The sequence below is a fragment of the Miscanthus floridulus genome, chromosome 13 (genome assembly GCF_019320115.1).
Source record: "Miscanthus floridulus cultivar M001 chromosome 13, ASM1932011v1, whole genome shotgun sequence".
Taxonomy (NCBI): domain Eukaryota; kingdom Viridiplantae; phylum Streptophyta; class Magnoliopsida; order Poales; family Poaceae; genus Miscanthus; species Miscanthus floridulus.
In genome coordinates this window covers 79,742,174-79,766,662 of record NC_089592.1, presented here as the reverse complement: position 1 = coordinate 79,766,662, position 24,489 = coordinate 79,742,174, and the positions used below count along the sequence as shown (strand labels likewise).

The window sequence follows — 24,489 nt, the reverse complement described above, 5'->3', positions numbered from 1 at the left end:
TAAACGATCAGTGAGTATATGCAAATCCATGTCACGCGTAGAATCCCTATCTTCCTGGTTGTCCTAGCTACAGTTCACATAGGACACACCATTCACGATCTGCCGCGTGTTGCTTTAATCCACAGATTACCTACAGGTACTTGTAGCCATGATATTTTCCTCATCTAATCACACTTATACCACAACGCACCTCAGCAGCTTTGTCACAACCCAGAACCCACACACACAGCCTCCTTTGCTGCTAGAACAAAAACAAACAGCACCACCACCACAGCTCTGCAAAACCGGAGCCTATCTATCCTGACATGACGATTGTTCTCAAAATGCAGCATTTGTTCCGTTCAGCTTCAGCAGAATACAAATCCAATGCAAACATGTATAGTAGGAATTAGAGTATGTCTCAATATCACATTGCCAAATTCTCAAATTTGTTAGAGAATGTTGCTGTGCACTGCTGCGTCCGCTACTCGCATGCATTGAAGCGCCAGTTCCCAGAAGCTTCCACTTGACTGTGACTGTCAGTTGGTGAACACTGAACACTCCGTCTGTCTCTTGTTTCTTCGATCCTAGCTAACCCATACTACAGCTAAGATAATCACATGACGGCGCAGGCGTTGGGGTTCTCGTCGCTGAGCATGAACTTGGCGTTCATCGGCGACTGCTGGTCGTAGAAGGCGGCCTTCCACGCCTCCAGGTCCGTCGTCGGCGCCTTGGTCGCCGTGTCCTTGCCGCCGCCGTCCTCCCCGTCTTTCTCTTTGGCGTCCTTCTCCTTGCCCGGAGCCACCACGTCCACGGGGCGCCGCAGCTTGCCTTGGCTGTTAGCGCCATGCCTACTCATGATCGTCCGAAGGAAGAAGCCCATGGGCCGCGCAGGAACATCCGGAACAAGAAGCCCAACAGGAACGTCATCGGCAACGTTTGGGCATGAGCGCCTGCGAGCGCGAGTCCAGGGCTCGGCCTTGTAACGAGGGTATATCAGGAGAGGGAGTACCCGTGAGAGGCGATATCGAATTTGTAAACCAAAAACCTATTACTCTTCTAATCATTCCTCATCGCGCCACTCCCGTTCCCCTCGCGTGCTGTTCTTCTGATCTCTTCCCCAATTCTCCGATCCTACCCCCAATTCTCCTATCCCCAACTCTATTGCTGCTCACAATTGGTATCGGATATACCGTTCCTCGGTCATCCTGCTATCTACTCTGATTCCATTGATTGTTTGAGCACCGGATCCCGTTGGCTTGATCTCGATTCGTGCAGTGAGCTGCTGTTCGAATCCGCGGTCGCCGTAATTCCCTTCCACACTCCAGCGATATGTGGTGAGTAGGCAGTTTGGACCGTCTCGATCCGCTACCCCACGACCACTTCACCCGCCGCCAGCACCGATTAGGCGTCATGAATCCCGAAACCAAGCTCGACGAACTCCACAAGCGCTTCACCAACCATGATCTCAAGTGGGATCAGCCATTCGAGGAGCAGGAGAAGCACCTCGGTCGCCAGATCCAGGATCTGGAGCAGGCGCAGGACGCCCGCGTCTCTGCTCTAGAGAAGGTTGCCGCTTCGTTCGATGAGTGGCGGCTGCACGTCGAGAGCACCGTCGACGACATCTGTCTCGAGGTGAAGAAGATCTCACTCAGATGGGAGCGCACCAGCATCAAGCACCCGGAGGACAAGTCCGGTGTGTTTGCGTCGACTCCCGCAGCGACTCAGCGCCCGTCTGCTGAAGTCCCTACTGCATTGCCCGTGATGTGGCCCGACGTTGCAAATCAGTACCGGGAGAGTGGATTTGGGGTTGTTTCAACCTTAATCCTTTCCCTGGTCAAGGGTGAGCATCCATTCCCCAAACCCCTTGTTCAAGTTCCTGTTGCTTAGTTACCTACCATGCATGTGTCTAGTTCTGATCCTAATGCTTTTGGGGCCCATGGCAATTCTAGTTCCAAAATTCCTAAGGTTGATTTTCCAAAATTTGATGGGGATCATCCCAAGCTATGGCTCAGAGATTGTCTAGACTACTTCACTTTGTATCATGTTGAGTCCACTTCCTGGGTGCGTATAGCTCGTCTGCATTTTGTGGGCGCTGCTAAGCGTTGGTATAACTCTGTTGAGTCCCAAATTCCGGGCTGTAGTTGGGAAACACTAGTGGTATTTCAGCTGATTTCGGTTGATTCAATAATGTTTCTGTGAGGAAGAATAAGCCGAAATAAGTACAAACCGGCTGAAAAGTAGATGAGCAGAACAGGGTGACTGTCTTCTATGATGATGGACTGTTTTGGGAAGGATCACCATGAGCTTTTGTTGCGTCAGCTTTTCCAAATCCGTAAAAATGGAACCGCAGCTGAGTACATAGAGTAGTTTTCTACAATTGTTGATAAGTTAGGTGCCTATCATCGTACCACAGATCCCTTGTTCTATACTATGAGATTTATAGATGGCTTGAAAATATCCATGCTCCTGTTTTTCTCCATCGCCCCTCGAATTGGGATACTGCTTGTGTCCTTGCACAATTGCAGGAGGACCTAAGCGCACCAAGGAAGCCGGAGGTTCGCAAGTGGGACATGTCGACGGGGGCCAAGCCATACACCAGGACGGCCCTGCCTCTTCCTCCCCCGCCGGTCCGCGGCGCCGGTGGAACTCAAGCCCGCCCCGGACATTGGCCGTGCTCTCACTGCGGATGAGCGTTGGGCGGCTCTACGCTCGTCACTCCGCGCTTAGGGTCTCTGCATCCGTTGTGGTGCAAAATGGTCTCGAGATCACCGTTGTGCTCAAGCCCTCCAACTTAATGCTTTGGAAGAACTCTTGGCGTTATTTTCTGATGAAGATCTAGATGCTGCACAAGATGTTGATCCTACTGAACCAGCTGAGCTTCAAGTGATGTTATTTGTTGCAGCAATTTCTGGGGAATCTGCTCCTCGTACTATGAGTTTTGATGGTCAGTTGGGTGACACTCCTATCCGTATACTATTGGATTCTGGGAGCACACATACTTTCATCAGTTCTTCTGTGGCAGCTCAGTGCTCTAAATTGAAGCCCCTCTCTCCACCGGTTCAGGTTCAGGTGGCAAATGGCCAGGTCTTGACAAGCTCTCAGTTTGCTCCTGCTGCTGTTTGGTCTATTCAGGGCATTGAATTTCAGTCTAATTTGAAGGTGCTACCTCTTTCTTCCTATGATATGATCATTGGGATCGATTGGCTGGCTAGCCACAGCCCTATGAAGCTTCATTGGGCTCAGCAGTGGTTGCAAATTCCATACCAGTAGAGCACAATTCAGTTGCACGGTATTCTTTCATCATTGCAAGTGGGATCTGTATTGTAGCTTTACTCAGCTGAGCCATCAGAGCCGGCTCCACCTTCCGAGTGGCCTCAAGAAATCCAACAACAGTTGCAGCATTACAAAACCTTGTTTGATCAGCCTTCCCAACTGCCACCATCATGGAGTTGTGACCACGCTATTCCCCTCATTCCGGGAGCCGGTCCCATTTTCTCTCGACCATACTGCTTTGCGCTGACAATCAAAGATGAGATTGAGAAATAGGTGCAGGACATGTTGGCCGCTGGACTGATTTAGAAGAGTTCTAGTCCATTCTCATCCCCGGTTTTGTTGGTGAAAAAGAAGGACAGCACCTAGAGATTCTGTGTCGATTACCGGCAACTGAACGCAATCACATTGAAGAGCAAATTCCGTGTCCCTCTGATTGACGATCTGTTGGATGAGCTGGGTGGGACTTACTGGTTCACCAAGTTGGATCTTCGCTCGGGCTTTCACCAAATACTACTGCAGCCCGGTGAGGAGTTTAAGACAGCGTTCCAGACCCACTTTGGCCAATTTGAGTTTGTCATCATGCCATTCGGTTTGATTGGTGCTCCAGGGACATTTCAGGACGCAATGAATTTAACGCTTGCCCCATTGCTTCACAAATTTGTGTTGGTATTTTTCGATGATATATTGATTTATAGCCGGTCTTATGAGGAGCACTTGGACCATGTCTGCCAAGTTTTGGATCTTCTTCAGGCACATGAATGGAAGTTGAAGCTCTCCAACTATGAGTTCGCTAAGCAGCGTATCAGTTACCTGGGTCATGTCATTATGGGCAACGACGGTGTCACTATAGGCCCTGAGAAGATAACAGTCGTGTCTAACTGGTCAACGACCACTTCGGTGCGTGACGTACACAGTTTCCTTGGGCTCGCAGGTTATTATCGCAAGTTTGTCCGCAATTTTGGACTCATTGCTAAGCCAATGACCAAACTCTTAAGGAAGCACACTATTTTCCTCTGGACTCTAGCTGATGACCAGACTTTCCAAGCGCTCAAGAATACTCTAGTGACAACGCCGGTCTTAGTCGTTCCCAACTTTTCTAGGCCCTTCTGTATTGAGACCGATGCCAGTGCTGGAGGCATTGGGGTTGTGCTCACGTAGGATGGACATCCTCTATGTAAGGAAAATGGGCCTTAGGCCCATTTACTTTGGATTTTGGTGTTTGATGATCAACACAACTAAATTGAACTAATGAATTTGCAAGTAATTGTTTTATAGTTCAATAGGGTGCAAGACGTGACATGGACAAAGGCGACATGATGATCCCATGATCAACACCATAAGTAAGACCCTAGAAGCATAAGAGAAGACCCAAGATATCAAGCAAAGTCTAAGCACGAAGATAGGAACCAAGCTGGACGCAAGATCGCGAAGAAACGAGCTCCACAGAGGTGACCGTACGTGGCCCTATAAGGATCAGACGCGTCCGATCAGTTGCTCAGCAACAGCAGGCGTCAGCAGCAGTGACCGGACGTTGAGCGAGATAGTGATTGGATGCACGGACTTCACTGTTCATTGTCGCAGCAACAACTCAGTGAGGACCGGATGCAGCGGCACTGGATGACCGGACGCACAAAGTGTAGTGTCCGATCATGTTCAGAGAGGTTTTAGAGCGGCGCAAATGCGATCGGACGTGTCCGGTCAATGATAACCGGACTCGGTAGTGCGTCTGATCTCTATGTGCGTGCTCAATGGTCAGGACGACCAGACGTGTCTGGTTAGGACGACAGTGCCAATGCTGAATGCATTGGGGTTGTGCTCACGCAGGATGGACATCCTCTAGGCTGTGCTCACGCAGGATGGACACCCTCTGTGTAAGGAAAATGGACCCTAGGTCCATTTACTTTGGATTTTGGTGTTTGATTACTAACACAACTAAATTGGACTAATGAATTTATAAGTAATTATTTTGTAGTTCAATAGCGTGCAAGACATGACTTGGACGAAGGCGACATGATGATCCCACGATCAACATCATAAGCAAGACCCTAGAAGCACAAGAGAAGACCCAAGATATCAAGCAAAGTTCAAGCATGAAGATAAAAACCAAGCCACACACAAGATCACGAAGAAACGAGCTCCATGGAGGTGACCGGACGCGGCCCTATAAGGACCGGACGCATCCGATCAGTTGCTCAGCAACAACATACGTCAGAAATAGTGATCGAACGATGAGCGAGACAGTGACCAGACGCACGGACTTCACTGTTCATCGTCGTGGCAAGAACTCAGTGAGGACTAGACGTAGTGGCACTGGATGACCGGACGCACAAAGTACAGCGTCCGATCATGTCCAGAGAGGTTCCAGAGCAGCACAAATACGACCAGACACGTACGGTCGACGATGACCAGACTCGGCAGTGCGTCCGGTCTCTATGCACACACTCAATGGTCAGGATGACCGGACTCGTCCGGTCAGGACGACAGCAGCGTCCAATTAGTGGCAGAAAGCTAGGTTTCGTCTCCAACGGCTACTTTTTCTATGGGACTTATAAATAGACCCCCAACCGACCATTTGAGGAGAGGAGAACTTAGGAAACATACCAAGGGTGTTGATACACCATTTTAGTGATCTCCAATTGCATAGTGCTTAGTGATTCATTAGGTGCCTTGCGAAGTGCTTAGATTGATTAGACTACTACTTATATGCTTGCTCTAGGTTTAGGCCTAGTGTTTAGTGAGGTTTGCACACCTCTTACCACTCAGTGCTTGCGCGCATTATTGTTGTATATCGGAGGGGCTTGTAGTCTTGCGAGATCACACCAACCACGTTTGTGGTGTGGCCCCCACCGTGTACCGAAGGGAACAAGGCCCGTGGCGATTTGTCTGGAAGCTTGATAGTGAAGACGGCGGGGAGCGGTCCGGGAGAGGCTTGCCAGAAGGCACAACAGAGACCCACTTGCGTATAGGGAAGACTTGGGGCTATCCACAAAGTTACCTGACTAGGAGCTTGGCCCTTGTGAGGGGCTTCAACGAGGACTAGAGGAAAGCTTGCGCGCTTCTCGATATCTCAGTAAAAATAGCGGAGTCATCGACGGGAATTTGCATATCTCTACCTTACTCTTTAGCTTCCATATTTACATTGCAATCTTGGTTTATGCTTTACTTTCCTAGCTTAGTAATAGGCTAGTTGATAGATTTGGAACCTAGGTTGCATAACTTCTTTTTACGGTAGAGATAGCAACACACTAGCAAAAACTGTAGTTGCACATTTAGATAGTTTATCTTTTGCATAGGTTTTTGCTAAGGATAAAAAAAGAGGTCATAGTTTAGAGTTAGAGTTTCAAGTTACCTAATTCACCCCTCCTCTTAGGCATCACGGTCCTTTACAAGTGGTATCAGAGACGGTTGGCTCAATTTAGACATTTGGCTTCATCGCCGTTGAGCCGTCGCTATTTAGAGTGGTTGGGATAGATACCTCTAGGCCTCTGTACTTTGACGGCACTAACTTCCCCTACTATAAAGCTATAATGGTTTGTCACCTTGAGGCGGTAGATTTGGGTGTTTGGAGAGTCACTCGTGATGGGATGAAACTCATTAAGAATCCCGATAAACCCACAAAGAGTGAAGAAAAAAATTCATTTCAATGCTAGAGCTAAAAATTGTTTGTTTGAATCTTTTAGCATGGACGTGTTTAACCAAGTGTTCACTTTAAACATGGCACATGAAATTTGGTTAAAACTCCAAGAGCTCCATGACGGCACAACTAATGTTCGTGAGCAAAAATATTGTCTAGCTAAACAAAATTATGATTCCTTTAAAATGAATAATGACGAGCATGTTCGTGATATGTATTCTCATTTGAATCTAATTATCAATGAGCTCCATTCAATAGGATTAACAAAGCTAGATGATGTGAACATCATGAGTAAGATCATCTTTGAGCTACCATAAAAGAAATATGCAAACATCATCACCATCCTTCACAACATGGAGAACTTGAGCACCATAACCCCGGTCATAGTCATTAGCAAGATAGTGACATTTAAAATGTCATGAAAAATGGATCAAGAAGAAGCCTCATCATCAAGCAAAGGCAAAGCTCTCGCATGTAGTGAGAAAAAGAAAAAGGGCAAGTAAGTTGAGACAAGCTCAAGCTCAAACTCCTTAAGTGAAGATGAAGAAAAAGAAGAAGATGATGATGATGATATAGATTCAAGTGATGATGATCAATCTTCCTCCTCCACCTCCGACCTTGATGAAGAATCAATCAAACTTACCAACAAGATGGAGAAGATGATCCAAAGGCTCAATGTCAAAGGTGTGCCCATCCAAATTCAAGATTTCATTTTCACCAATCAAAGAAATAAGCAAAAAAAGGATGCTATGGATGCGGCGAGTTGGGGCACTTTGTAGAAGTTTGTCCAAACAAGCCCACACCCAAGACAAAGAAGAAGGCATGCAAGGACAAAGCCCTCACATCAATAAGGTCATAGGATGATTCTTCAAGTGAAGAAGAAGATCATCACAAGAGGCGAGGCCACAAGCACTCATCATCAAGCTCTTCTCGTGTGTGCCTTATGGCACGAGGTAACGAAAGCTTATCCTCTAGTGAGAGTAATAGTGATGATGAAATCTCTTCTCTTAATAAACTTGTGCAAGAAAATCTTAAATATGCTAAGGCTCGCACTAGCCAATAAAAGAAGCTAAAAATATTGCAAGAAAAGCTAGATAGTTCACAAAAAGCATATAAAACCTTGCTTGAACAATATAAGACATTTGCTAATCTCAATATTGAACTATCTACTAAAATTGAGCAACTTGAGGCTAGTGCAACAACAAATGCATGCACAATCAACGATGAGCAACTTGTAAAGAAAAATAAAAAATTAAAAGAAAAGTTAGATAGCTCACAAGATGCTTATAAAAGTTTGCTTGCTAAAATGGAAACCATGTGCAAATATTGTGATGAGCTAACTAATAAAGTTGCTAATCTTGAAGCCGTCGGTACAACCCTCACCAAGGCACCTAAAAAGAAAAGTTCTATCTTTGACATGGCTAAAAAGGATGCTTCTACTTCTTGCAATGATTTATGTTTAGACTCATCCTTATGCAACCAAGTTTGTGTTGATAAAGTTATTGTAGATACATGCACACAAGAGGTCACAATGGAGAATGAGCAACTCAAGCAAGAAGTGGCTCGCCTTACCAAGAACTTGACTCAAGTAAAAGGCAAAACGGAGCAAGCCCAATATTATCAAGATAACACCGTTAAGGGAGTGAAGAAACTTGATGAAGGATAAACCGTGGTTTGTTACGTGTGCCACAAGGAAAGCCACAAGTCCTATGAGTGCAAGGTGAAGAATGGGGTTGGAGCTAAGAAGAAAGAGAAAAAGAAAAAGAAAACAAGCAAGTTCTCGAACACCTACACCAACAAGGTGGACAAAAAGGCCTCCACACCTTATCTCTTGAAGAAGAAAATGACAAGGTGGTGGCCATCAAGGTGAACAAGCAAGCCAACAATGGGGCCAAACGCATTTGGGTGCCAAAGGAGATCATGTCTCCCGAATATCACTTTCAAAAATGATTCTCACATTCATGTGATGTCATCTTTCAAGTGATATTTTTTACTCTAAAATCAATGTGCATGTCTCCTATAAGTATTCTATACTTGTGTGCATAAATTTAGGAGGATGTTACTCTACAAGTTGGATGCTTTGAGACTAACACATTTTCAAGCTTATCATGTGTGTAGTAGTCTCATTGCAAGGAAAATAGAGTCCCCGGAGTTAAGCATCATACTTCAAATATCCATCACCTATTGCAAGTGGTATAAATCAAATTGGTTTCCAAATGTGGCATTTCTAAACCGATATCATCATGTTAATTTTACTTTGGTATTTATATGCTTTCTCCATGCATTATATAGATTAAACTCCCTTGAGCATTAATTTATCAATTATGCATAAACTATATTCTCCATCATATGTATGCATATATTTAGGGGGAGCTTAGTCTATGTAATGTGAGAGTCAAATTTGGTGACCTATTCCACTCCACATACAAAGGATCACAATGTTTGACCCTCCCTTGTGCTACTAATGTCTTTTTTCGGTGGTTGATTCCAAAGGGGAAGAATTTGTAGGACCAAAAGCAAGCCCGATCATAATAATTTACAAGTGGTAATGGTCCGAGAAAGGGAGGATATGGATTATGGAGTTAGGGAGATGCTTAAATTCATAATGCCACATGGGGACATTTGCAAGAGCAAAAATAAGTTTCCAAAGATGTTTTTATGTGGTATCTTTTAGTACCATATAACATTTCCCTTTGCATTGCATCCTAGCAAGTAAGTTTTTAAATTCTAAAATTTTTATTATTTGTTTGCTTTGGTTGTGTTGTCACCAGTCACCAAAAATGGGGGAGATTATAAGAAAAATGGACCCTATGTCCATTTACTTTGGATTTTTATGTTTTATGACCAACACAACTAAATTAGACTAATGAATTTACAAGTAATTATTTTGTAGTTCAACAGAGTGCAAGACGTGACTTAGACGAAGGTGACATGATGATCCCACGATCAACACCATAAGCAAGACCCTAGAAGCACAAGAGAAGACCCAAGATATCAAGCAAAGTCCAAGCACGAAGATAGGAACCAAGCCGAACGTAAGATCGTGAAGAAATGAGCTCCACAGAGGTGACCGAACACAGCCTTATAAGGACCAGACGTGTCCGATCAGTTGCACGGCAACAGCAGGCATCAGCAGCAGTGACTGGACGCTGAGCGAGGTAATGACCGGACGCACGAACTTTACTATTCATCATCACGGCAACAACTCAGTGAGGACCGAAAGCAGCGGCACTGGATGATCGGACACACAAAGTGCAGCGTTCGATCATGTCTAGAGAGGTTCCAGAGTGGCGCAAATGCGACCGGACGCGTCCGGTCAATGATGACCAGACTCGGCAGTGCGTCCGATCTCTACGCACGCGCTCAACGATCAGGACGACCAGACGCGTCCGGTCAGGACGACAACAGCGTTCGATCAGTGGCAGAAAGCTGGGTTTCATCCCCAACGGCTACTTTCTCCATGGGACTTATAAATAGACCCCCAACTAGCCATTTGAGGAGTGGAGAGCTGAGGAAACATAGCAAGGGTGTTGATACACCATTTTAGTAATCTCCACTTACATAATGCTTAGTGATTCATTTGGTGATTAGCGTAGGTGCTTTACGAACTGCTTAGGTTGATTAGACCACCGCTTATGCGCTTGCTCTAGATTTAGACCTAGTGTTTAGTGAGGTTTGCACACCTCTTACCACTCAGTGCCTGCGCGCACCATTGTTGTACATCAGAGGAGCTTGTAGTCTTATGAGATCACACCAACCGCGTTTGTGGTGTGGGCGTCACCGTGTACCGAAGGGAACAAGGCCCTCGGCGATTCGACCAAAAGCTTGATAGTGAAGACGGCGGGGAGCAGTCTAGGAGAGGCTTGCCGGAAGGCACACCGGAGACCCACTTGCGCTTGGGAAACATCCGGGGCTATCCATGGAGTTACCCGATCGGGAGCTTGGTCCTTGTGAGGGATTCCTTACGAGGGGCTCCAACCAGGACTAGGGGGAAGCTTGCGTGCTTCTCGATACCTCGGTAAAAATACCGGAGTCGTCGACGAGAGTTTGTATATCTCTACCTTACTCTTTAGCTTCCATATTTATATTGCAATCTTGGTTTGTGCTTTACTTTTCTAGCTTAGTAATAGGCTAGTTGATAAGTTTAGAACCTAGGTTGCATAACTTCTTTTTGTGGTAGAGATAGCAACATACTAGCAAAAATCGTAGTTACATATTTAGATAGTTTATCTTTTGCATAGTTTTTTTACTAATGATAGAAAATAGGTCATAGTTTAGAGTTAGAGTTTTAAGTTGCCTAATTCAACTTCCCCTCTTAGGCGTCACGGTTCCTTACACTGTGGCTTACATCAGTCGTGCTCTGGGGACCAAGTCTAAAGGATTGAGCACTTACGAAGAAGAATACATGGATGGTTGTTTTACTGGCAGTACAACAATGGCGCCAATACTTACAGTTTGCTAAGTTCACTATTTTTACTGATCAACAGTCTGGTCCAGCTTACTGATTAACGACTTCATACGCCATGGCAACAGAAGTTGTTCACCAAGGTGTTGGGGCTTCAATATCGCATTGTGTACAAGGCTAGGAGTTCCAACAAGGTAGCTGATGCTCTGTCCCGCGACCCAGCACTGCTGTCTTCTTGCGCTGCTATTTCTGCTGTTACTCCTTAGTGGATCCAAGAAGTGGTGGAGACTTATGTGGATGACCCAGTTTCTCAGTCGATGCTCACTAAACTCGCTATTGATCCTTAGTCCATTCCTCATTTTCATTACGTGACGGGATCTTGCGGTTTCATCGGCGCATCTGGATTGCCGCCAACAAGGCACTTCATCAGAAATTAATTTAGGCTTGTCATTCCAACGCTCTGGGTGGCCACTCCGGGTTTCTAGCTATGTATACCAGGATGAAGCAATTGTTTGCTTGGAAGGGAATGAAGTCAGTTGTGCATGACTTTGTCAGCTCTTGCCTAACCTGTCAAAGAGCTAAGCCGGATTGGTCACGTCTTCCCGGTCTACCCCAACCATTGCTTGTGCCTTCTACGGCCTGGCAGATCATTTCCCTCGACTTCGTTGAAGGTCTGCCCTGCTCCCAACATGCGAATTGCATCCTGGTTGTCATTGATTCCTTCACGAAGTATGCCCATTTCCTGATGTTTTCACATCCATATACTGCTGCTGGGGTTGCCAAGCTGTTTTTTAATCATGTTTACCGCCTCCATGGCTTGCCTGATGTTATTGTCTCAGATAGAGACCGTATATTCACCAGCAGATTTTGGTCAAAACTTTTTCGCCTGGCTGACGTTAAGCTGCAGATGAGTTCAAATTAACACCCATAGTCCGACAGCCAGACCGAGCGCTTAAACCAATCTATGGAGACCTTCCTTCGCTGCTTTGTTAATGTTTGTCCATCAAAATGGGCTAATTGGCTTCCTCTCGTGGCACAATTCTTCTTCTCACTCCGCAATTGGTCGCTCTCCATTTGAAACTCTATATGGTTACTGTTAGAGGAATCAAGGGCCTATTGGGCCTTAGCCCATTAGAGTTAATTAGTCGTTTGCTTAGGGGCCAAGTTAGATCTCTCTATATAATGAGAGGAGATGTATCAATCTAGAATGAAGCAAGAGATTAGAAGAAAATCCCTTCTCTCTTGCCGGCCGTGGGCGAAGCCCCGCGGCCAGCCTCCCCCAGCGCCCTTGCAGCCCTAGCCGCCGCCACCATGAACAGTACCCGTGGTACTGTAGCGCCATGGGTACTGTAGCGCGTCAGCCGCTGCCGCTCCCCTCGACTCTCTCCTCTCAATCCTAGCAGTCACATAACATCTGGTATTAGAGATCTCTGGTTCGATCATGTGGTTCGATCGTGTCCACCCGTCGTCCTCCGCCGTGGGCGTCATGACGAATGAGCAGTTGACGGCGGCTGTCCTTGACCTCGGCAAGATGGTGGCCGGGATTCATGGGTTCCTGCTGGGGCCGCAGCCGAACCCGCCGCCGACGTCCTAGCAGCAGCCGCTGCCGTCGCCGCCACCGCTTCCGACTTGGATCGCCGGTTTGCGGCCAGTCGTCCCTACAGCAGCAGCCTTGCAGCTCACGGAGTGGAAGGCGATTGCGCGGGCAAGTGCCTGCCAGGTGTTTGCGGCGGTGCGGCTGTAGGCTGCGGCGCGTGGCCTCCTAGCGCGCCGGCGGCTGCAGAAGATGCGTTCACCTATGCACGAGGCGACCTTGGCGACGGTCGACCTCAGCATAGGGGCACGCGACCTAGCATGGTCGGTCAACCTCGCCTGGTCGGACGGCCACCAGCAACCGCGCCAACCTGATGTTGTCTTCAGGCGCAAGCATGGTGTTTTTTCCGTGGGCGGCGAACTCCAACTCTGCGGCACCGGCGATATGGGAACAGCTTTCCTCCTTGTCACCGGCGGGAACGCACTGCCTAGCGCCATCGCATTCCGCCACCGTCCGCCACGAGCACGTCTCTGCTGGTTGCTGTTGCCACTAATTCTAGGTGGCCATACCCGTGCACCCCTCTCGTTCCGATGGTCTCCATGGGATCCAGGTGGCTACACACGTGCTGGTCCAGCAAGCGGAGGGTGCCCGCCGTATCTTCAGGAGTCAAAAATAAAGAGTCGTAGTCTTCTTCAGGTCAATAAAATAAGCCGAGATATAAAAGACTTATTTTTAGGTGTTAGGTTTGTGTCTAGTGGAGGCATCGTTAGTGTCATCGTTAGATTGCAGCTCGAGGACGAGCTACATGTCCAGGTGGGGTGTAGTGTTAGAGGAGTCAAGGGCCTATTGGGCCTTAGCCCATTAGGGTTAATTAGTCGCTTGCTTAGGGGCCAAGTTAGACCTCTCTATATAATGAGAGGAGATGTATCAATCTAGAATGAAGCAAGAGATTAGAAGGAAATCCCTTCTCTCTTGCCGGCCATGGGCGAAGCCCCGCGATCGGCCTCCCTCAGCGCCCTTGCAGCCTAGCCGCTGCCGCCATGAACAGTACCCGTGCACTGTAGCGCCACGGGTACTGTAGCGCGTCAGCCGCCGCCGCTCCCTCGACTTTCCTCTCAATCCTAGCAGCCACATAACAGTTACCCTCCTCGGCATTTTGGGATTGCGGCTATGGATTCTGTCTCGATGCCTGAATTGAGTGATTGGATTCAGGATCGCCAAGTCATGTCAGATCTCATTCTCCAGCATCTGGCCCGTGCCAAAGAACGCATGAAGCGCCAGGCGACAAGCACCGATCTGAGCGGCAGTTCAATGTCGGTGATCTGGTGTTTGTCAAATTGCAGCCCTATGTCCAGACAACCTTGGCTCATAGAGGAAATCAGAAGTTGGCCTTCAAATATTTCGGGCCATTCAAGGTGTTGCCTCGTGTTGGGATGGTGGCGTATACTCTTGAGTTGCCACCTACCTCAGCTGTTCACCCCACGTTCCATGTCTCTCAACTGAAGAAGGCGGTCCTTCCTGGTACTATTGTTTCATCTCAGTTTCCTACTGATATTGAGCTGCCCCGTGTTCCAGTTGACATACTCAAGCATCAACCAGCTCCTGATGACGGCAGTACAGGCGAACAAGTGCTGGTGCAATGGTCAGGGTGGCCGAAGGACATGTCGACCTGGGAGTCACAGGAGGCTCTTCATCAAGCATTTCCCCGTGCACCTGCTTGGGGTCAAGCAGGTACTCATGCCTCGGGGACTGTTAGCGCCATGCCTACTCGGCTACTCATGATCGTCCGGAGGAAGAAGCCCATGGGCCGCGCAGGAGCACCCAGAACAAGAAGCCCAACAGGAACGTCATCGGCAACGTTTGGGCATGAGCGCCTGCGAGCACGAGTCCAGGGCTCAGCCTTGTAACGAGAGTATATCAGGAGAGGGAGTAATTTGTAAACCAAAAACCTATTACTCTTCTAATCATTCCTCATCGCGCCACTCCCGTTCCCCTCGCGTGCTGTTCTTCTGATCTCTTCCCCAATTCTCCAATCCTACCCCCAATTCTCCTATCCACAACTCTATTGCTGCTCACATTGGCGTCCATGGTCCCCGTTCCCGTCACCTGGTTCTTGCCCATGTCCATGCATGCGCACCTGCTCCACTCCTTCACCGTCCATCCATCCACCATGGTTGGCAAAATCATGAGTGCATACTGCATAGTGAATGCCTGAATGGAGCCAAATTCCATCGATCTTATCACGAGTGCAAGTGTGTACCTTTAATCTTGAAGAGCTTGCTGCGGATACGGTTCATGCAGCCGTCGCAGTGGAGCCCCGTACGTGGAGCCGATCTTGAGCACCACCGTCGCAACCACCGGCTGCATCGTCATCGTCATAGCACAACCAAATTCCCTCAGATTCAGAGCAAACTTTAGTTTTTTTCCCCTTAACAATGATGCTGCTGCTACTAATTACTAGTAAATACTAACACTGAACGAACTGACAATGTGAAGGAAGAAAGAGCAGCACAGCATATGCTGGGGGAATCAAAGAACAGCAGAAGAAGAAAAAAATGTGGCAGGCACAAAATTCGTTCAGTGATCATGTGTGGCTCATGAGGATGGATTGGAGGATCGAGCACCCATTTCTTTTCTTTTTTTTTTCATTTTCCTTTATGCATGATGAAGAACTATCCAATCCAGTAGTACAGCAGCACTGCACCATCTGAATGATCACTGACAGAAAATTTCACTGATCTATCGAAGGGTAGGCTACTACCGGCATTTGGCTGATTAGCATGGCGACGGAATCATGCCAACGATCAACGAGGAAAAGAGCAGAGAATTCATACAGGGAGTGGAATAAGATGGGAGTAGTACGCACTACGCAGTACGCACCACGACGGGCTTTGTTGTCCTCGTCGGCGCCCTTCCCTTCCCCTCCTCCACCACCGCCGCCGCCGACCATGTTGTTACCCGTCCCCTTCCCCTCCTCCTGGCGACCGCCCTTGTCCTTCTCCTTGCCTTCCTGCTCTTTGTCCGCCTGCTTGCCGTCCTCTTCGTTGGCGCCCTTGTGCTGCTGGTTTCCGCCGCCGCCTACTCCTCCCTGGCCCCTGCTTGTTGTTCCCGCCGGCGCCGGCGCCGGTGCCCGACCGCCCTTGTTATTGTTGTTGCCGCCGACGAGGTCGACCTTCTTCCTAGTGTTGTTGGCGGCACGGTCCCACAGCTTCTTGGCGTCGAAGCGGCCCACCACCGTCATGGTGCCCTTGTCCACCTCCATCGCCACGCCCTCCACGCCTGCCAAGTTAACGAGCCCAACCACCGGCGATCAGTTGGCGTTCCGTTGCCTAGGCAAAGGCGCGGTTTGCGTTGCTTTGCTTGCCTCGGTAGCAGCGGACGGAGCTGCGGATGCGCTTGGCGCAGCCGTCGCAGTGCATGTCCACCTTGAGCACCGCATTTGGACCATCTGGTGTGTGTGTCTGTGTGTGTGGTGTCCCATGCCAGATCGTCCGCCGGTCCCGACGACTTCTATTAATTGACTAAACTCTGCTGACTTGTTGACGTGGCACGTGCCAGCCCATCCGATGTCTATAGCTGGAATGTCCGACACTCCATGGAAGTGTCAGGTTGTTCAGTTGTAATTGACAGAAGTTTTCCAACATAGATTTTAGACAACATCATGCTCAATTTAAACATGAACTTATATTACCACTTCCTCTATTCTAAATTCGAAGTCATCTTGAATTTTTCAAGTACATGACTTCTGCTATGCACATCTACATGATATATAATAAAAGTGATGTACCTAGAAACACATCAACGATTTATAATTTAGAACATATGTAGTGTATCAATTCCAAGATAATTTTGTATTATCGATTTTTGTTTAGATAGAGTTTAGCCATCAATATTATTTTTACTTAATATTGTACAAGACGGATCACAGCGACACCACTCACTGTCGTGCGCTATGCACACAGTTACAGTGTGCCTTCACGGGGCACATTATTCTACTCATAGGTGATTTGACACATTTTATTTGGACCAAAGCCAAAACTTTTAGGTGGCCAGCGTCGTCGGGAAGCAGCTGTCGTGCACGCATCGGAGCACGTCGCGGTAGTCCCTGTGGATGGTGAAGGAGTCGTAGACCTTGCCGTCGCTGCTCTTCTTGTACTCGAACAGCAGCGACGAGTGGTTGAAAGCCGTGAGCTTCGTGAAGCCGAAGTCATGGTCGCGGTAGATGCTCCACTTGGGGATCGCCGTTGTGTACTCCGACAGGTGGCAGCCGCCGCCGCCGGCCACCACGAAGATGGTCCCGTTCATCGTCCCGGAGTAGTGGCTCTTCTCGCTGGTCATGCACTGGCTCTGCTCCATCGTTCGTTGCAGGGTAAAGTTAGGATTAATTACCAAGGATTACTGCAGAATCTCCTGGGTTAGTAGGTTACTACCTGGTACATAGGGCAGGTCCTCTCGTAGTTATGGACGTGGCCGAAGAAGGCGATGTCGACGCGGTACTTCTGCCAGAGCTTCTGCAGGTTCTCGCGGCCCTCGGGCTCCTCGAAGGACCCTTCGCCGGCGTACCAGGCGTTGGAGGAGTAGCCCAGCACGCGGTGCGTCGCGAAGATGAGCCACGGCTGGTGCTTCCGGTCCACCGTCGACAGGCAGTGCTCGATGAACTCGTACTGCGGCGTGCCCACCCGCCAGTCGTGCTCCGAGTCGGCGACGCAGAAGCGGAACATGCCGTAGTCCACCTTGTACCAGAAGTTGGCCCTGTTCTCGGCGGGGTAGTAGTAGTAGGTCTCGGCCGGCACGCCGCACTCGCCGCCGGAGTCCTCCACGTCCCAGAACGCCGCCGTGTCGGGCCAGTCCCGCTCGTGGTTGCCGCTGGCCACCATGTAGGGCTTCGTGGCTGTGATGGGCGCCACCTGCGCCGTGAACTGGTCCCACTGCGAGATGTAGCCGTTGGCGTACGGCATGTCGCCGATGTGGAACACGATGTCGTAGTTGTCCAGGTCACTGATCAGCGTGTCCGTCGTGTTCAGCGACCCCGGCTGGTACGCCGCGTACTCGTTCGACCCGTCTCGCTCCGCCTTTCCCATGTCGCCGAAGACGATGACGCGCTGCAGCGACTTCTGCCCCGGCGACGGCGGCGCGCGGAATGTGTAGGCCCGCTTGCCCCACACCACGGACCCGTCGTGGAGCTCGTGCCCGATCCTGTAGTAGTACCTGAAGCACAAAGTCCAAGAGAGTGAAACCTAAAAATTCGAACAGAGAGTACACGTGCACGTGCTTAAAGCTGACAACTAGTGACACATTCCTCGAGAAATAAAGCGTCGCCGTCGATGACACCTTGGGAAGTTGTGACAAAGATTAAAGCTGACAACTGCATGCGCTCGCTAGATGGCCTTCTTTAGTTAAAAAAAGTTTTCTAAAAAAGTGCTATATGATCATATCGAATCTTGCGATATGTGGTTGGAGCATTAAATATAAACGAAAAAAACTAATTGCACAGTTTGGTTAAAAATCGTGAGACGAACGTTTTGAGCCTAATTAGTCCATAATTAAATACTAATTGCCAAATAAAAACGAAAATGTTACGGTAGCTAAATTTCCAAATTTCACTCAACTAAACACAAACACAGCCCTGGAATCACAACACCGCGGTCTGCAACGCAATCAAGTGCAATGGCAGTGTACTCACTCCTTGTTGGGCCAGAGGTCCCTGAGGAAGGCGGTGTGGATGAACCCGGGGTCCCTCCACCCGACGGTGCGCGCCGGCTCGCCGCACATGCTGCCTTGGTTGAAGGTGAGCGTGCCGGCGGGCGCGCGCGCGAGCTGCTGGGGCTGGGCGGCGCCGGCGACCAAGGCGCCCCACTCCACGAACGGGTACGCCTCGCCGATGTCGTAGCCGCTGGTCCACGTCACCGTCATCTCGTCGTGTGACTTGCCCTGCGCGAGGCGCGGGAACACGGGCGCCTTGGGGTTCTTGAACGAGATCGGCTCCGACACCGAGATCAGCTTCGGCTGCATTCATGGATCGATCGATGGATGTAACGATGAGACATACAGACGGCCTTGATTGCAGTTAATCAGCAGAGGTGAGGTGACGTACGTTGTCGAGGCCGCCGGTGAAGAGGGCGAAGGAGAAGTCGGAGCGCTGGTTGATGAGCTGCAGCCGGATGCTGCCCTTGCCCCAGTAGATGTAGTTTGCAGAGTAGTTGGCGAATTGATACTGCGTGCACCCATATGCAGCAACACATGCACAATCTTTTCAGGTGAAAGAAATAAAGATCGTCTACAGATTAAGTTCAGACAATGGATGATTTCTCTTCAATTCAAAGTTCAAGCACAAAGGTTATTAGAGCCTGATACAGTTGCAAATTACTACTAGCTAATTACCTTGATGGGTGCTGTGCAGAGATAGGGTTCTTCTGCTGGCCATGGGTTAGGACACGTAGCCGACGAGCTGCATATACATACATATATACACGCCACATGATGGCGAAGATGCGTCGTCGATCGTCAGCCATTTGATGGGGTTGCAATACTAAATTTGTACCAAGTCTGAAACTTACTTGAATTCAGCTGGAGAGAAGACGCCGATCCAATCGTCGTCGGACGGGTCTGTCCAGCCGTACTTCACCGTCACCCATTCAGTGTCTTCTCCCTGCAACATTCAAGAAGTTTGAAAGCATGTATACATTACATGGTGTGCTGAGTGGTGAGTGCATCTCAAAAAGATTTAAGAACAAAGCAACCGAAATCAGATGCCTGGACGTCGTTGTCTAGCAGGAGCACAACTCAACTCACTAGTTGATCACAACTTCTTGTTAAAGGCCATGCATGTCATTCAGATGATCAATCTAAGGTCGACGCTAATATGTATCCTAGCTACTTCCAATGGCAACACTAATCTAAGCTGCCGGCGTAGCGTGTGCCTCTAGGGGCTACGGGTACGTGCCTGTTCGCCGAGCAGCGACTGGGTCGCCTCCACGTACGCCGACGGCTGCATTTCGACGGTGGCCTTGTGGACAGCGATCTTGGACAGCGGCTGGATCCCTTCCGCCGGGGACGCGCTGGCGGTCGTCCCCGCCAACATGGCCGCCGCCGCGACCAGCAGAGCGACCGCCATCGTCGCCGCCGCGCCTCCCGATGGTGACCACGCCATGGAAACTAAAACAGCTAGCTAGTGCTACATCACGGGCTGCCGGAGCCGCGTCGCTTTAAAATGACAGTAGGAGTAGACAGTAGTCTACTGGCGACGGCGTGTCCGGCTGACGTGGGCTCCCGGCGACGGCGAGTTAAAATAGTCCGCGCGTGTTCCACGCAGGGCGTGGGCAATTGGGCATCACCTCTTTATATACTGTGAGTGAGCTTATCTGGCTTTAATACCAGCCGAACCCTGCGCCGACGACGGCCAGGCCTTTGCAGGCAGACAGGCAGGCCGGCCTTTTGTCCTGGATGCCGGCCGGATCCCTGTAGGCTGTAGAAGTAGCTATCAGCCTGTCAGTCGTCTCTGTCACCTCTGACCGTGCTCCTGCCATTATTGGGGCCTTATTTGCCGCGCACATTCGGTGTCGGTTTGACCTAAGCATGATTGGGCTAGCTAATCGCACATCGGTAACCACTCTCTGATTTCATTTAGAAGAAAAGAACAGTGTCCATTTTGATTATCTCAAGTTGAGTTACTTTGATCGTCGGCAGGGCAGTAGGGCCCCTCGTCGGCATGTGCTTGATCAGATCCGCCGTGTGCGCGAATAGTAGACCAACACAGAAGACGACGCGATTATTTTAGAGTTGGGCACGGCTCTAAATGGCTCCGGTTTCTTGTTATAGTGTACGGAGAAGATGGAGCCGAGGAAAGCAAAAAGTGATAGTTTCAACGGCTTTTAGTTCATTTTGATTTTACAAGATGGGAGGGAAAGACGACTCCTCACTATAGTGTATGGAAAAGCCAAAGGCGTCGAAGCCATTTGAAGCTCTCCCAAACACTCGCTATAAGCCTAGTCTTAGTGGGAGTTTTATCTGCATTAAATAGGCCGTCACATATGCATTTTTTATGACATGACAATGTATTTAAGAAGAGAGAGAATAAATGAGTTTTATAGAGATGAAACTCTCTTGACACGATTATTAACTCTGTATGAGTCATGAAATTAAATGCCTATAAAATTATAGAATGGAAGTTTCCATATTGAGAGTGGGTGTTTTATCCTAGTTTCATTTCATTATGTATGGCATGGTAGTCTTGAAAACAACGCTATAATACTATCCACAGAACTAGCCTAATCGCACATCTAGGGGACTAGGTCGCACAACCATCACTATGTGGATGTCGATAGCGCATGTAGGCTTCCCAAACGAGGCCAAAGCGCGGATAGTCCATTATTCCAAGCACCACGTGATGGAGATCGCTACAATGGTGTGGAGCCAACGCCTCTTGTCCCTTCTATCCCATGGTGGCACCACCGAACAAGAACAAGGGCGTGCCGATTGTTTATTTCGTCGTTATGAGCAGGAGTGGTGGTGGTTAATAAGGAACGAGGACGGTGATAGAGCTCATCCCATGGAGATCAAAAGCGGAGGAAGAAGAACGAGGTTGATGACCGGACAAAGAAGGTGAGACCATGTACATCAAAGGAAACACCAACGGTACTTTGTAAAAAAAACATCAACATGTGGATCCCGCAATTGTTTTTGAAGAAGCGTTAACGGCATAATGGCATATTGTTGCAGAGGTATCCGTTACACTGGCTACATGACGTGGTCAGAATTATAGCTAGCAAGCTAGCTGTCTTGCTGAAAATGCCCTAAACGCTATCCTTTTCATCAGTCTTTTGTGCCCTAAAGGATAACAAAGAATGACAGGCCGGTTTCGCATCTTACTATATATCCTACTGATTATTTAACAGTGAAGTGAATGAGATTCGTTCTTGTGTCCCATCCAAAACGGAACCATGTCATAATGCATCATTACCGTCTCGCAGCTTCTGATAATCAAGTCAAACTAACATAAATTTGACCAAGTTAGAAGTGATGAAAAACACAGATGTGTTCGGTAGCGATACCAATTCTTATAAAAAACGTTTCGTAACGTTTTGAATGATGAATCGTCATCACTTTATAAGACCGATTGGCTAGTAGTTTGCATTTTGGTTCATATAAGAAGATATATATTTGTTAAATCATATAAATAAAAATATGCTTAATTATTATATGGGTGAAGAACAACTTAAATACAATCTATTTAACTTGTTGCATCAAACAAGGATTATAAGTGAAAAAAATGCGATCGCTTAAACGAAAGGCAAAAGTGATTGACCTGCGAAACTTGTCTTTTGCAGATTCAATCAAAAAAATGAGAATCATTTTGGAGTAATTCTGATTGAAACATCTTGGGTTTGGCTCTTTAGCCGTGATTTTTCAATTTTCAGTATGATTCTGATCGAAACGTCTCGGGTTTGGCTCTTTAGCCGTGGTTTTTCAGTTTTCAGAGCGATCCTGATTGAAACGTCTTGGGTTTGGCTCTTTAGCCGTGATTTTTAGGTTTTCAGTAAGAATCGGAGCTGTTTCCTGCTATGCCAAACTGCCTCCTAATGTTCTTTTGTTTTTCCCTCCCGTTTAGGGATCCTGACAACTAAGGACGCATTTGGGGTGTGTTTGCTTGGAACCGGAGCCACGGAGCTCTGGCTAGGCATGCATTTGGAGTTATGGAAAATCTAACGTATGGGCGTGATGCCTAGGCCAGCCGTAAACCAAACACGCCCTTGGTTTCTAAGGCAACTTTGCCTTGCCCATCAGCGTGCAAACCAACAAGCTTGCCAGGTTGAACGAGCCGAACTAGCTCTCCTGTTCTAGCAAGTATTTTGCTTGCCAGCACAAGCCTCTAGGCAACTTAATTCCCAACCAAACGTTCGGCTCTCCTATAGTTCCTCACCAGCTATATGCAAGGTAGAGTGGAGGATCCAAATGTGTCCCCATTTACTTATGCGGTTATGTATGTGTTATATCTGTTCAATGGCAAACAATTCAAGCTGATGACTGAAAATGAACGAAAAAGTGGACTTGTCGATCGAAGCCGGCACGGCCTTTCCTCGGTAGTTTGGCTACTGTAGCGGAGTCTGTACCAACGTTTTTCCTTGGATGACCTTATGCCGCTCACGGAGGATTCTGACTTGCTCTCATTATAATATAATCCATCTACCTTAATTGCAAAGATACGCACGTCTTTTGCGTATTCGAGAAAAAAATGAACGAGAAAACAAATAAACAGCTTAGGCCCTGTTTAGTTCCCTCCCAAAATGCCAAATTTTTCAAGATTCCCCGTCACATCGAATCTTTGGACGCATGCATGAAGTATTAAATATAAATAAAAAATAAAACTAATTACACAGTTTAGACAAAATCCACGAGACGAATTTTTTAAACCTAATTAGACTATGATTAGACACTAATTATCAAATAACAACGAAAACACTACAGTGTCGTTTTACCAAAAAAATTTGGCAACCAAACTGGCCCTTAGTTGCTCGAGCTTATCGAGAGCGCCGGCGCGTGGTGTGCGTACGCCACGGGCACCGCGTATTACCTGCTCGCCCAGCAGCGACGGAGTCGCCTGCACGTACGCCGACGGCTGCATTTCCACGGTGGCCTTGTGGACAGCGATCTTGGACAGCGGCTGGATCCCTTCCGCCGGGGACGCGGTCGCCGTCCCCGGCAACGTGGCCGCCGCCGCGACCAGCAGAGCTACCGCCATCGCCACCGCTCTTCCCATAGCTGCTGCGTTGCTGGGCTGGCGACTGGTGGTATGATGAAGTGCATACGGCGCCATGGCCTCATCTTCTTATACACGTGGCGCAACAGGATAGCACGTGGTGCACGCGCCTCCATTCTTTATTCGGGGACATCAACTTTTACTGACGCTGAACCGACGACCGACCGTGACTGGATGTAAATCCCGACGCTGCACTGACGCTGACCTTTTTGTAGGCAGGCACGGCATCATTTCATTTTTTGGTGCGGCATGATGATGTAGCTGCACAGCCGTCTCTGTCATTTGATGGTACCACTATTTATTGGCCTTGCATGCGGCACGAAATAGGAGAATTTTGGGCCTCCACACATCAAAAAAATCAGGAGATTCTCCAAAACAAAAATGAAGATAAATTCAAGCTCCGAAAATACATAATAAATCTGGCCACCAGCTCAGTACATTCTAGTTATTATTTGCAACAGTAGCCATTGCTCACATCAGAGACACGTTTTGTTTAACATCACTATCTGATGAGACACATCAGAGACGCAATATAGGTAACGTGTTTTCCTGCGTCTCTGATGATTGTTTACCCACGTCTCAAATCTGTGGTTTTGATAAAGTGACCAATTTGCATCTGATATGCCCTATCTATTGTTATTATGGAAATATGCTACATAATATGCCACTATAAGAAATAATATAGAGTTGTTCTTACCATAGTAAAGATGATATAAATTTACATATAAATCACTTACCTATGACATTATAAACCATGGACTTTACATTATATACGACAGAGCCTAAATTAGTTACACACACATTTTCCTAATTAAATCAAACAACTTTTCAAAATAAATGCTTTGTAAAATTTCTGCAAATAAGTTTATAAAAACAAGTTTTTATATAAATTGTTCCTTAAAAAG

The 24,489-nt window shown here is 48.0% G+C and overlaps 1 protein-coding gene across 2 annotated transcripts; it reads right to left on the bottom strand.

Annotated features, from left to right (window-relative positions):
- Window positions 1–16,658: 16,658 nt before the first annotated feature.
- LOC136499369 (nucleotide pyrophosphatase/phosphodiesterase-like) lies at window positions 16,659–23,667 on the bottom strand. Of its 2 annotated transcripts, none has more exons than XM_066495052.1 (7): window positions 23,399–23,667; window positions 19,386–19,477; window positions 19,210–19,276; window positions 18,923–19,042; window positions 18,512–18,834; window positions 17,259–18,036; window positions 16,659–17,175 (listed from the first exon to the last, which is right to left on the bottom strand). In XM_066495052.1, exons 1-7 carry the CDS (start codon window positions 23,639–23,641, stop codon window positions 16,870–16,872), a joined length of 1,929 nt encoding a protein of 642 aa, XP_066351149.1. In that variant the 5' UTR covers window positions 23,642–23,667; the 3' UTR covers window positions 16,659–16,869. The 2 variants fall into 2 exon arrangements, with proteins under 2 accessions (XP_066351149.1, XP_066351150.1); XM_066495053.1 differs by lacking the exon at window positions 23,399–23,667 and adding an exon at window positions 19,768–20,178 and having other exon boundaries at window positions 19,386–19,473.
- Between the last annotated feature and the right edge of the window lie 822 nt (window positions 23,668–24,489).